The sequence below is a fragment of the Dama dama genome, chromosome 9, assembly GCF_033118175.1.
Source record: "Dama dama isolate Ldn47 chromosome 9, ASM3311817v1, whole genome shotgun sequence".
NCBI lineage: Eukaryota > Metazoa > Chordata > Mammalia > Artiodactyla > Cervidae > Dama > Dama dama.
This window is the reverse complement of record NC_083689.1, coordinates 23,996,765-24,009,741: the sequence shown is the minus strand read 5'-3', so window position 1 is coordinate 24,009,741 and position 12,977 is coordinate 23,996,765. Positions and strand designations below refer to the sequence as shown.

Below are 12,977 nucleotides of genomic sequence, written 5' to 3'. Positions count from 1 at the left end.
AGAACCATGTGTTCAAAGGCCCTGGGGCAGGACAGGGCCTGCTGCATTGGAGGAACAGTGAGGAGGCCCGAGTGTCTGAAGCAAAGTGAGCCAGGAGGAGAGAGGAAGGAGAGGAAGGCAGGGAGGGGAAGGGCAGATCGTGAAGGGCCTGTGGGCCATGGGGAGGACTTCCTTGTCCCCAGACACAGAGGATGTTAAGGCTCAGAGATGTGTAACTTGACCAAAGTCACAGCCAAGAACCTATATTAGACACAATCTGTTTGACTTCAAAATCTGGACTCTGAACCCCACCCTTTCCTCTGGGAATGGCTGATTCTTGACTGTTTATTAAGTTCCTGCTGTTTAGTCACTAAGTTGTGTCCAATTCTTTGCAGCCCCATGGGCTGTATACTGCCAGGCTCCTCTGTCCATGGGTTTCCCAGGCAAGAATACTGAAGTGGGTTACCATTCCCTTTTCCAGGGGATCTTCCAGACCCAGGGATCGAACCCAGGCTTCCCGCATTGGCAGGCAGATTCTTCACCACTGAGCCACCTGGGAAGCCCTGCTATATATACTCATTATCCAACCATAGAAGGGAAGAATTGTCTCCATTTACATGGGGAGGAAGGAGAGGAACAGAATGGTCAAACAACATGCTTGAGGTCACACAGCAAGTTAGGAACAACACCCCCCCCCGCCACCAACCCAGTACCCAGCCCCCGTGCTCCCACATCCTGCTTCTCAGTTCAGTTCAGTCACTCAGTCATGTCCGACTCTTTGCAACCCCATGGACTGCAGCACACCAGGTTTCCCTGTCCAACACCAACTCCCAGAGCTTGCTCAAACTCATGTCCATCAAGTTGGTGATGCCATCCAACCATCTCATCCTCTGTCATCCCCTTCTCCTCCTGCCTTCAATCTTTCCCAGCATCAGGGTCTTTTCAGATGAGTCAGTTCTTCGCATCAGGTGGCCAAAGTATTGGAGTTTCAGCTTCAGCATCAGTCCTTCCAATGAATATTCAGGACTGATTTCCTTTTGGATTGACTGGTTTGATCTTCTTGCAGTCCAAGGGACTGTCAAGAGTCTTCTCCAACACCACAGTTCAAAAGCATCAATTCTTCAGCACTCAGCTTTCTTTATAGTCCAATTCTCACATCCATATATGACTATTGGAAAAACCATAGCTTTTGACTAGATGGACCTTTGATGGCAAAGTAATGTCTCTGCTTTTTAATATGCTGTCTAGGTTGGTCATAGCTTTTCTTCCAAGGAGCAAGCGTTTTTTAATTTCATGGCTGTAGTCACCATCTGCAGTGATTTTGGAGCCCCCAAAAATAAAGTCTGTCACTGTTTCCATTGTTTCCCCATCTATTTGCCATGAAGTGATGGGACTGGATGCCATGATCTTAGTTTTCTGAATGTTGAGTTTTAAGCCAACTTTTTCACTCTCCTCTTTCACTTTCATCAAGAGGCTCTTTAGTTCTTCTTCGCTTTCTGCCATAAGGATGGTGTCATCTGCATATCTGAAATTATTGATATTTCTCCTGGCAATCTTGATTCCAGCTTGTGCTTTATCCAACCTGGCATTTCACATGATGTACTCTGCATATAAGTTAAATAAGCAGGGTGACAATATACAACCTTGACATACTCCTTTCCCGATTTGGAACCAGTATATTATTTCATGTCCAGTTCTAACTGTTGCTTCTTGACCTGCATACCGATTTCTCAGGAGGCAGGTAAGGTGGTCTGGTATTCCCATTTCTTTAAGAATTTTCCACAGTTTGTTGTGACCCACACAGTCAAAGGCTTTGGCATAGTCAATAAAGCAGAAGTAGATGTTTTTTTGGAACTTTCTTGCTTTTTCTATGATCCAACAGATGTTGGCACTTTGATCTGTGGTTCCTCTGCCCTTTCTAAATCCAGCTTGAAGATCTGGAAGTTATGGTTCACGTACTGTTGAGGGCTGGCTTGAAGAATTTTGAGCATTACTTTGTCAGTGTGTGAGATGAGTGCAATTGTGTGGTAGCTTGAACATCCTTTGGCATTGCCTTTCTTTGGGATTGGAATGAAAACTTGACTTTCCAGTCCTGTGGCCACTGCTGAGTTTTCCAAATTTGTTGGCATATTGAGTGCAGCACTTTCACAGCATCATCTTTTAGGATTTGAAAGAGCTCAACTGGAATTCCATTAACTCCACTAGCTTTGTTCATAGTGATGCTTCCTGAGGCCCACTTGACTTTGCATTCCAGGATGTCTGGCTCTCGGTGGGTGATCACACCATCGTGGTTATCTGGGTCATGAAGATCTTTTTTGTATAGTTCTTCTGTGTATTCTTGCCATCTCTTCTTAATATCTTCTGCTACTATTGGTCTCATACATTTCTGTCCTTTATTTTCTCCATCTTTGCATGAAGTGTTCCCTTGGTACCTCTAATTTTCTTGAAGAAATCTCTAGTCTTTCCCATTCTATTGTTTTCCTCTATTTCTTTGCATTGACTAAGGAAGGCTTTCTTATCTCTCCTTGCTATTCTTTGGAACGCTGCATTCAAATGGGTATATCTTCCCTTTTCTGCTTTGCCTTTAGCTTCTCTTCTTTTCTCAGCTATTTGTAAGGTCTCCTCAGACCATTTTGCCTTTTTGCATTTCTTTTTCTTGGGGATGGTCTTGATCACTACATCCTGTACCAGTGTCATGAACCTCTGTCCACAGTTCTTCAGGCACTCTGTCTATCAGATCTAGTCCCTTGAATCTATTTGTCACTTCCACTGTATAATCATAAGGGATTTGATTTAGGTAATACCTGAATGGTCTAGTGGTTTTCCCTACTTTCTTCAATTTAAGTCTGAATTTGGCAATAAGGAGTTCATTATCTGAGCCACAGTCAGCTCCTGGTCTTGTTTTTGCTGACTTTATAGAGCTTCTCTATCTTTGGCTGCAGAGAATGTAACCAGTCTGATTTTTGTATTGAGCATCTGGTGATGTCCATGTGTAGAGTCTTCTCTTGTGTTGTTGGAAGAGGGTGTTTGCTATGACCAGTGCATTCTCTTGTCAAAACTCTTAGCCTTTGCCCTGCTTCATTTTGTACTCCAAGGCCAAATTTGCCTTGCCACATATCTCTTTACTTCCTACTTTTGCATTCCAGTCCCCTTTGATGAAAAGGACATCTTTTTTGGGTGTTAGTTCTAGAAGGTCTTGTAGGTCTTCATAGAACCATTCAACTTCAGCTTCTTCAGCTTTACTGGTTGGGGCATAGACTTGGATTACTATGATATTGAATGGTTTGCCTTGGAAACGAACAGAGATCATTCTGTCGTTTTTGAAATTTGCATCCAAGTACTGCATTTCAGACACTTTTGTTACTGTAGGGCTACCCCATTTCTTCTAAGGGATTCTTGCCCACAGTAGTAGATATAATGGTCATCTGAGTTAAATTCACCCATTCCAGTCCATTTTAGTTCACTGATTCCTAAAATGTCAATGTTCACTCTTGCCATCTCCTGTTTGACCACTTCTAGTTTACCTTGAGTCATGGACCTAACATTCCAGGTTCCTATGCAGTATTGTTCTTTACAGCATTGAACTATACTTCCATCACCAGTCACATCCACAACTGGGTGTTGTTTTTGCTTCTGGAAGCATCCTGCTTCTAGGAAGAAGAAAGAAATTTCTGGAAGAAAACCTCCATAACAAAAAGAAAAAAAAAGAAAACCTCCATAACATTCAGCAGTCAGGGGGTCACATGCCTTCTCTGAGCCTCAGTTTCCTCATCTGTGTAATGGGAGGTGTGAGTGATATGAAGACACCCCCCTACCCCATTTCCAGATTCCCCTATGGCTCCCCGTGGGCCTCAGCCAGACCCCTCAGCCCTGATCCCACCATCTCTCTGCCTGACCTCTCTGCCTCTCCCACGGATCTCAGGTACCCTGCCCCTAAATGCTCACACATGTGGTTCCCCTCCCCCTGGGGTGGCCCCCAGCCCCTGTAGCCTCTGCAGAGCCCCCCAGGAAGTCTATGAGAACCAACAGGTAAGGGGTAGGAGTAGGGCCGGATGGAGGGAATTATGTGGTGGAAGCTTAAGGTGTGTGTGTCAGGAAGTGGTGTGCTTGAGTGTTTCTGATGGTCCAGGCTCGGGGATATCTGGGGCTGGAATGACTGATGGTGGCAAAGAGAGAGACAGACACAAAAAGAGAAAAGAGAGGGAGGGAGAGACATAGAGAAGAAAGACAAAGACACACACACAAGGAGAGAAGAGAGACAAGGACAGATAGACACGGAGACAGACAGGAAGAGTCAGATGGACAGTCAAGACCCCAGATGGATGGAGCACTTAGAGGAGGCAAAAGGTAGGGATCCAGAGCCTAGAAGGAGGTGGACCTGGGGTGGTGGGGGGAGACCGTGGCGTTCCCTGGACCCCCAGAAGCCCCACCTGTCCCCCTCTCCCCCCATCAGTTGGGAAGCCTCATCAGAGCAGAGCCCAGGTAAGGAGTGAGTGCCCCATCCCCAGAGGCATGCAAGCCCCCAGGGTTGTCAGAACCAGATCAGGACTGCTGTGCGTGTTCTGGGAAGCCCCCCTACCTCCCTGGGTCGTCTGCTCCTGCGAGCGCACACCCCCACCCCCAGGACCCCACAAGCCGGGCAGCCAGGGCTGCAGCACTGGAGCGAGCCGAGGACGCCCGCCTTGCCCACCATCGTGGGTCCACCCCGGTCTCCGCAGGCTTCGTGAGCTTTGACAACCCGGCCAGCGCGCAGACTGCCATCCAGGCCATGAATGGCTTTCAGATCGGCATGAAGAGGCTCAAAGTGCAGCTGAAGCGGCCCAAAGACCCGGGACACCCCTACTGACCGGGCCCACAGCCACTCAGAGGCTGCGGGCTTGGCCCAGGTGAGCCGCTAGGCGGCCCCGCCCCTGCCCCGCCCCCACCCCGTCTTGTCCGCACCCTCTCCTCATTCTCCAAACCCTCCCCAGGCTGGGGGGATGCTGCAAGAGGATTCAGGGAGCCCCCAGGTTTGGTTGACGGGGACAGAGCTGGACAAAGACACCCACCCACCCCAGTTCCCTCAACCCCCTACCCGCACCCCATGGTCAGGTCTGGAACTGGAGCAGTAAGATGGGGGTGGGAAGGGCAGTTAGGGAATCTTTCCTGGAGAAGGCTTTGAAGGATGAATAGTTCGCCTGAGAGGTGGGCATGGTCTGGGTTGAGGCAGGCCATGGGGAGGGGCTTTTGTCCTGTCCTAAGAATCAGTTCTCCCTGCTAAGCCTCTTTGGGAGCCCTTCCTTTGGCATAATTCACACCCAGTGGGTTGATGAGAGAGTGGAATGTTTGCCCCACCCAGGGGCATGCCAGGGGTGAGGGTGGGGGGGAAATCCCCTGAACAAACGAACAAATCCCCTAATGTCTGCACCATCAGAGTGAACGACCCTGTCAACTCATCACTTCTTTGGAGGCATGAACCATGAGCCTCCAGGGCCAGTGGGGGAACTTATAACTGTGCTCCAGCCTCGACAAGCCTCATCTGTGAAATGGGCTCATACACGTGGCCTCCCCCAGGGGCTGCGGGGTGGATTCACACGGGGCACTCGGTGTTTTTCCAGCTGGGCCCAGGACCCGCCACCTGGAAAGCTCTTGATAACTTATTTCGATTTTTCTCCGCTAAACCCACCGTTGCCGCGGTCATCACAGAGGCTCCCCACCTTGGGGTCTGGTGTGAAGTATGTGTTCAGTGAGGGTCTGCTTCCAGACCCTCTGCCAGGGCAGCACCCACAGATTCGAGGGTGTTCAGCACCCACAGATTCAAGGGTTGTGGGTCTTTGGGGGCATGCTCGGAGACCCGCCACCGGAAGCCAACATCTGTGATCCGCGCGCTTTGAACACTCTGACAGCAAGTCTTTACTAAGCACCTCCTGTGCACCAGGCACTGTCTCCAGCGCCACGAGTGAACAGAAATGGGGGCAGGGTGCTGCTTCGTGGAGCCACAGGGAGTGGGGGAGAGGAGACGGAAAGAAACGAATATTTGTGCCCAGTGGCCAGACGAGGACACCGGGCTTAGCGACCCCTCCAGGCCGTGTGTGTCAACCTCCAAACCCCCAAATGGACTCTTTCTGCAAAGATAGGGGTCCTTGGGGTCCCAGATCCCACTCTGGCCAGGGCAGGGCAGTGGGTGGGAGGTGATGTGTCGGCCTACGTGCCCACCCTCCCCCTCTCTTCACGCGGCGCCCTAACGCCCCTCCCTTCTCCGCCAGGTGAGGGGCCTTCCCACCCCAGGAGGGTTTCCCGCTTCCAACTGATCCAGGACTTTTCCGTAAATTACAACAGAGTTTGGACACCAGCCCCCTCCCCTCCTCTCCCTTTTCCCCTGCTCCCCTCCCCAAAATGTGAAACGCTGCCCAAGGCCCCATGGAGTGGGGAAGGGGCTTCGTGGTCTTCGGGGGACTCCTGAGGTGGGGGCCAAGGGTTCACTGCCCCCTCCATGGAGATTTCCTCGCTTCCACCCCCCTTCCCACACACACAACCTTCATGGCTTCCCCAAACGAAATCGCAACTTTTCCTATATATATATATGCATATATATATAGAGCTATAGACAGTATATATATTTTTTGAGTATAGATCATGGGACCAAACTTTTCCGACTTCTTTCCATCCAAGAGAAGGTGACCCTGGGCCAGTCACCCAGCAGGGACGCTCAGAAGGGCTGAGGCTGGTGGGGCAACCCAGTGTCCCCCCACCTCCCGCTGTCATGTCAGACCAGGGCGCCGGTCAAGCACTGGGAATCAGCCAACGAACGCGATATACCTCCAGGACTTTTGACCCCCCCGCCACCGATAATTCTCGTGGGCCTGAGGGCTCAGCCGGCTTCAGTGTCCCTGGTCCTAGCTGCAGCTTCCTGAGCCCCCTCCCCCATGTCCCAGGGCCCTGCCTTCTCCGGATGTAGGCACAAAAGAGACCCCTTGGCCTCCCCCGACCCTTCCCCCCACCCCCAGTCATAGCCTTACTCATGTGGCCAATAGCCCTTAGCTTTCCGTCGGGGGCAGACAGGGCCGGGGGAAGCCCCCCCAGCCCTCGAGCCCCCTCCCAAGGGCAGGCAGCCACCCTCCCTGCCTTTGGATCACCAGCCTGGAATTCACAATGTCATGACCAAGATCGCCACGTGCACCGGAGGAGCCCAGTGTGCGCTGGCCCAGCACCCCTTCACCGGAGATACCTCTACAAAGATTTTTTTTTTTTCGGTCTTTCTGAGCAGGTACAAAGAAGAAAAGAAATGGGGGGGAAAAGCAAATGACAATGGATTTTTTTTGTTTCCTAGTTGGGGCGGGGAGGGATATCCCGTGGGGCGCCTCTGTATAGCTACTCAAACCGTGAAAACCCCCCTTGAAGCACAGAGTCAAGTTCTTTTTTTTTTTTATTGGACATCCGGTGGGGCCTCACGCCAGAGGAGGCACCAGAGAACTTCATAAGCTCAAGAGAAAAAAAAATTTTTGAAAAGGAAAAAAAAAAAAGCATTCCCTTTTGTTTCTACCAAAATGTGTTGACGGACCCAGAAAAAAACAAAAAAGCAAAAAAAAAAAAAAAAAAAAAAAGAAGAAAAAAAAACATAGCAAAAAAAAAAAAAAAGAAGAAGAAGAAAAAACTCTTCTGACAAACCTGTTTCGATATTCCAGAGTTTGATAATTGTTCCGAGACCCTCTCTAGTGTGCCTGTGTTCTGTGAGTCTGTGTGTGTGTGCTCAGGGGTCACAGGGCTTCGGCTATGTCCTGCCCCACCTGGCCCCCACCAGGCCTGCTTGGGACTGCGTGCCGGCGTGCAGTGGTGTGTGTCCTTTGGTCCATGTTTACTGGCTGTAAATACCATTTTTATACTCCACATCAAAGACTGACGTGATTTGTACGATGTACTTTATTTCTGCTACGAGTAATTTCATGAAGTTTCAACTTGCAAAACTGACTTTTGGAGACAAACCGCCACACACACACACACACACACACACACACATACACACACACAGAGGAGAAAAAGACTTGGAGGGAAATTTGAGTTGACTTGCTTTGAATCTCGAGGTCCTTGTCACTGTGGCGTGTTTCAGGTGAGAAGCTGCAGTCATCACCTTCATGTCCAAAACGCCTCTCTTTGGTCTGGAGAAACTGAAAGTTTATTTAATAAAAGTTTTACTTGCTAAAGGACTGGGCCCACCCTCATTTGCCCTCCTCTCGTCGATAAAGACCACGTGCTTCCGGTCAAGCAGGGTGCCTGGGTTAGAGATGAACCGGGATTTAGAGTGAAGGGTATGTGGGGAGAAGGGTTTGATGTTCCCACAGCTGAATTCTGACAGAATCATCCAGACACTGAAGAAGTGGAGCGTTCTTTCTCAGGAAGAGCAGGTGCCTAAGTTTGTTGATTCACACGTTCATTCATTCATTCAACAAATGTCTACTGTTTATTGAATACCAACTGAATGACTGTGGCTTCCCTGGTGGCTTAATGGTAAAGAATCCACCTGTGAATGCAGGGGATGAGGGTTCAATCCCTGGATAGGGAAGGTCCCCCTGTAGAAGGGAGTGGCAACCCACTCGTTTTCTTGCCTGGGAAATGCCATGGTCAGAGGAGCCTGGTGAGCTACAGTACATGGGGTTGCAAAGGAGTCGACACCACTCAGCGACTAGAACAGCAACAACTGAATGACTGACCCCATGCTGGCCATCAGGGACATAGCAGTGACCAGATGGTTCTGGGCTCTGGCCTCAAGGAGGCAGCCAGGGGTGGGGTGGGGGAGACACCGTACAATACATATTTTTGTAATTGGGGTAAAATTCACCATTTTCAAGTGTACAATTCAGTGTCATTAAGTACATTCACAATGTTGTGCAACCATCACATCTCTCTAGTCCCAGACGATAGAGTTCATCACCCCAAAAAGAAGCCCTGTCCCCATGAACATTCCCTGCCCAGCCCCTGACAACCAGGAACCCACTCTTTGCGGATTTGCCTGTTCTGGACGTTTCCCATCAAGGGAGTCACACACTGTGTATCCTCTTTTTCTTTTTTAAAAATTTTATTGGGGATGTTGTTGATTTACAGTGTTGTTTTAGTTTCAGGTGTGTAGCAAAATGACCTTGCGTCTTTTAAAAAATATATATTTATTTATTTATTTGGCTGTGCCGGGTCTTAGTTGAAGCACATGGGATCTTTAGTTGCGCCATTTGAAACTCATAGTTTCAGCATATGGGACCTAGTTCCCTAACCAAGGATAGAACCCAGGTCCCTTGCATTGAAAGCATGGAGCCTGAGCCACTGGGCCACCAGATAAATCCCATGGCTATGTGTCCTTTTGTGTCTGGCTTCTCACTGAGCATTGTCATCCTGTTCTCAAGGTCTAGCCACATTGTAACGAGTGTCAGTGCTTCTCTTCTTTTTAAATCTGAATCATATTCCGGTCTATGGATGGACCATTCATCCATTGATGGGCATTTGGGTCTGCTTTTTGGTCACTGTGAATTACACTACTGTAATTATTCGTGTGTAAGTTTCTGTCTGAACACCCGCCTCAGTTCTCTAAGGTACATACCTAAGGGCAGAATTGTTGGGTCCTGGTCACTCTGTGTTCCCACCAGCATCTCATGAGAGTTCCCATGTCTCCACATCCTCACCAATACATGTTACACAACAGATTCAAATTGGAATGTGGAGGGAGAAATCCCCCCATTGGAGCTGAGGTAGTCAAGGACCCAGAAGTGTCCTAAAGAGGTGAGACCTGAAGGAGGTAAGATCCAAGAAAGGAATTGGCTTTGGCTGAAAAAGCACATATAAGACAGTCTGCAGACCCTGCCCTACTCCAGTGAAGTCCTCAAAGGTCCTTAAAAAAAAAAAAAAAAAATCCTGAGACCTGGGATGCAGAAGAGTGGGCTCCAGGGTAAGAGCCTGTAGTGGGGATGTGAGTAGAGGGGGTGGCCACACCCAAGCTGAGCCTTTCCAAATTCATGGGAGGGATACTAAACACTTAATTTAATGAGCTACTCATGTCCTGCCAGGGGCTTTGCAGAAACTATGTCTTTTAATCTTATCAATGACTCCATTTTACAGTTGAGGAAACTGAGGCTCAGAGACAGGAAATGCTTGATCCAGCTCCAGCAGAGAGGCCCAGCTCGGGTGGGAGTTGGAAAGGTGAGTCCGACTTCACCTGGAAAGGTTTTCTGGGTGGAAGGAACAGCCCGGGCAAAGGCTCAAAGGCTTGGGATATGGTTTTTAGTTGGGCCACTGGCTAAGACCACAGCACTGGATGAAGAGATGGATGCAGAGGTGATGGGTTACAGAGGTTCTTTTGTGACTGAACAGTACCATGTACTGGACCTTGTCTCTGCCCTACAAAGTTGCAGTTGAGGAGAAAGTACTTATAAGACAAAAAAAAAAAAAAAAATCAAAAGTACTCCATCCCCACAAGAAAAAGTAATTTACAATGTGCTAAAAGTTGTAATCACAATGAGACCAACAAATCTGGAACATTACCTTTTTTTTTTCTTTTGGCAATGGCACATGGCATGTTTGATCTTAGTTCTCCAACCAGAGATCGAACACATGCCTCCTGCAGTGGAGGTGGGGAGTCCTAACTACTGGATCACCAGGGAATTCCCTGAGACATTATCTTGATGTCAGTAGGGAGTCACAGAGGATTTTGAGCAGGAGAGGGGTGTAATGGGACACCTAAGGTGACTTCTGTGCTGCTGTTGAGGCATAAATTGGCATTCTGGAGAACAACTGGGCAGGGTAATATTTCTATCAAGCATTTATTAAGCACTTACTGTTTGCCAGGTGTTGTTTCAAGTCTATGTCATCCAATACAGTAGCCACTGGCCACCTATGGCTATTTAGATTTCGATCAGTTTGTCAATCTGTAATTTCCTCAGTCACACTAAGCCACATTTCAAGGGCTCAAGAGCCACTTGTTCATCACTTCTGGAGTTCTCTTGGACGACACCAGTCTAAACATTGCACATGACATAACCTGCCACAACCTTGTGAGGTGTGTCCTATCAATAGCCTCACTTTATGAGTCAGTAATCTGAAGCTCAGAGAGGTTAACTAACCTGCCCGAGGCTGCACAGCCGGAGGTAAACCCAGGATCTCAGGTCGGTCTCAACCACTGTGCTATCCCATTTCCCTGTACTGTGTAGTGGCTGAAATGAGATGTATTAGATCTTAGTTCAAGTTGTTATTTGAGATAGTAAAATTTAAGCTTTTAAATTTACCTCAAAGTCATTAAACATTTAAAATGTGCACCTGTACAATACAGCAATTGTACCTGAGTATCTCCATAGAGTGACTTAGGGGTGTGCTTAGGATGGCTGAGTCTTGGTTGTGAGGTAGGGTGTTTATCCTGGGAAAGTAGGCTAAGTGACATGCAGGTTGTATCAGTTAGCTGTTGCTGCATAACAAATATTCCATCTTCAAATTAGCTGCTAAAAACACCCCACACATTTATTATCTCATCCAGTTTCTATGGATCAGAAATCCAGGAGTAACTTAACTGAGTTGTTGTGGTTAAGGGTCTCTCACAAAGTCAAAGTTAAGACATCATCTGAGGCTCGACTGAGGCTGGAGGAGCTGCATCCAAGCTGGCACCCTCACATGGTTGTTGGCTGGAGGTCTCAGTTCCTTACTGCATGGACCTGCCACAGGGCTGCTCATGTCATGGCAGCTGGATTCTCCCAGAGAGAGCATGATCCAACATGGGGGAGAGAGAGAGCTAGAGAGAGAAAAAAGAATATATATATTTAGAACATTCTCTCTGGGGACATGTATATGATTGTAAGAATGAGAAGAAAAGACTAGAAGTATATTTACCAAAATACTGATGGGGGTGGTTTTGGGAAGTGAGGAATTGGAGGCCAGGATGAAGCAGAGTTGAACCTCAGCTGCAGTCTTTACAAGGTGAATATATTATTATTTAAGAAATTAAGAATTAGTTTTAAATATTCTTTTTTAAAAAAGATTTTTTGATGTGGACCATCTTTAAAGTCTTTTCTTGAATTCATTATGACATGGCTTCTGTTTTATGTTTTGGTTCTTTGGCCACAAGGTATGTGGGATCCTAGCTCCCTGACCAGGGATTGAACCCACAACCCTTGCTTTAGAAGGTGAAGTCTTAACCACTGCACTACCAGGGAAGTCCCCAAATATTCTTTTTTTGAAGATGAAAGAATGGAGATGACAGGTATGAGAGTTATTTGGGGGAAATACCTGCGTTGAACTCAAGTGCTCCACTGTCTAGAGAGGCCCTCAGGGCAAGGAATGGGTGGGGAGGGGGGCCGCCTCCAGCCAACAGCCTGCAAGGAACTGGAGCCTACCAGCAGCCACTTGGGCTTGGAAGCGGATCCTGCCCCAGTCAAGCTTTCAGATGAGACACCACACCAGCACAACACCTTGATTGCAGCCTGTGGGAGACCCTAAAGCAGAGAACCCAGCTAAGCACCCATAGATTTCTGAGACTAGGAAATGGTTTAAGCCATGAAGTTTTAAGGTAATTCATCATGCAGTAGGTAAGTAACACATCAGCAAAAGCTCATCAACTATGACAGAGACTACTAAGTACCTGGAATAAACCTCAGAAAAACCTGTAGACAGAAAACAATAAGATCTTACTGAAAGACATAAATGGAAAAGCAGACAAGTGGTGAACTGGGTGACAGGTACCTGGGGCAACTCACAATCTTAAGGGATCAGTTCTCTCCCAGATGAACCTTGAACTTCATCACAACTCAGATCCCTACAAAGTTTGCTTGGAACTGGATAGGCCAATTCTCAAATTCATGTGGATCATTGAATTGTAAGGGAAGCAAGGCTGGAATGTCCTGAGATGAATGGCTGTTTATTGAGTATATACTATGTGTCGGGCACAGTTCCCAGTGCACTATTAGGTTTAACTCATTTATCACCCCAGGAGGTGGGATCTCTTTCACATATGGGGAATACAGAGAGACTGGGTGACTGGCCACAGTCTGCCC

The 12,977-nt window shown here is 48.0% G+C and overlaps 1 protein-coding gene across 12 annotated transcripts in view; it reads left to right on the top strand.

Moving 5' to 3' along the window:
* The window catches only part of CELF5 (CUGBP Elav-like family member 5), a 46,664-nt gene extending 41,837 nt beyond the window's left edge, over nt 1-4,827 (top strand). For 11 of the 12 annotated variants that reach the window (XM_061149314.1, XM_061149311.1, XM_061149307.1 and 8 more), the window contains one exon: nt 4,698-4,825. In XM_061149314.1, the coding sequence (XP_061005297.1) occupies nt 4,698-4,825 (128 nt within the window). Of the gene's footprint in view, nt 1-4,697 lie in introns of all 12 variants that reach the window. The other variant, XM_061149306.1, reaches the window with a different exon arrangement.
* Nucleotides 4,828-12,977: the final 8,150 nt, after the last annotated feature.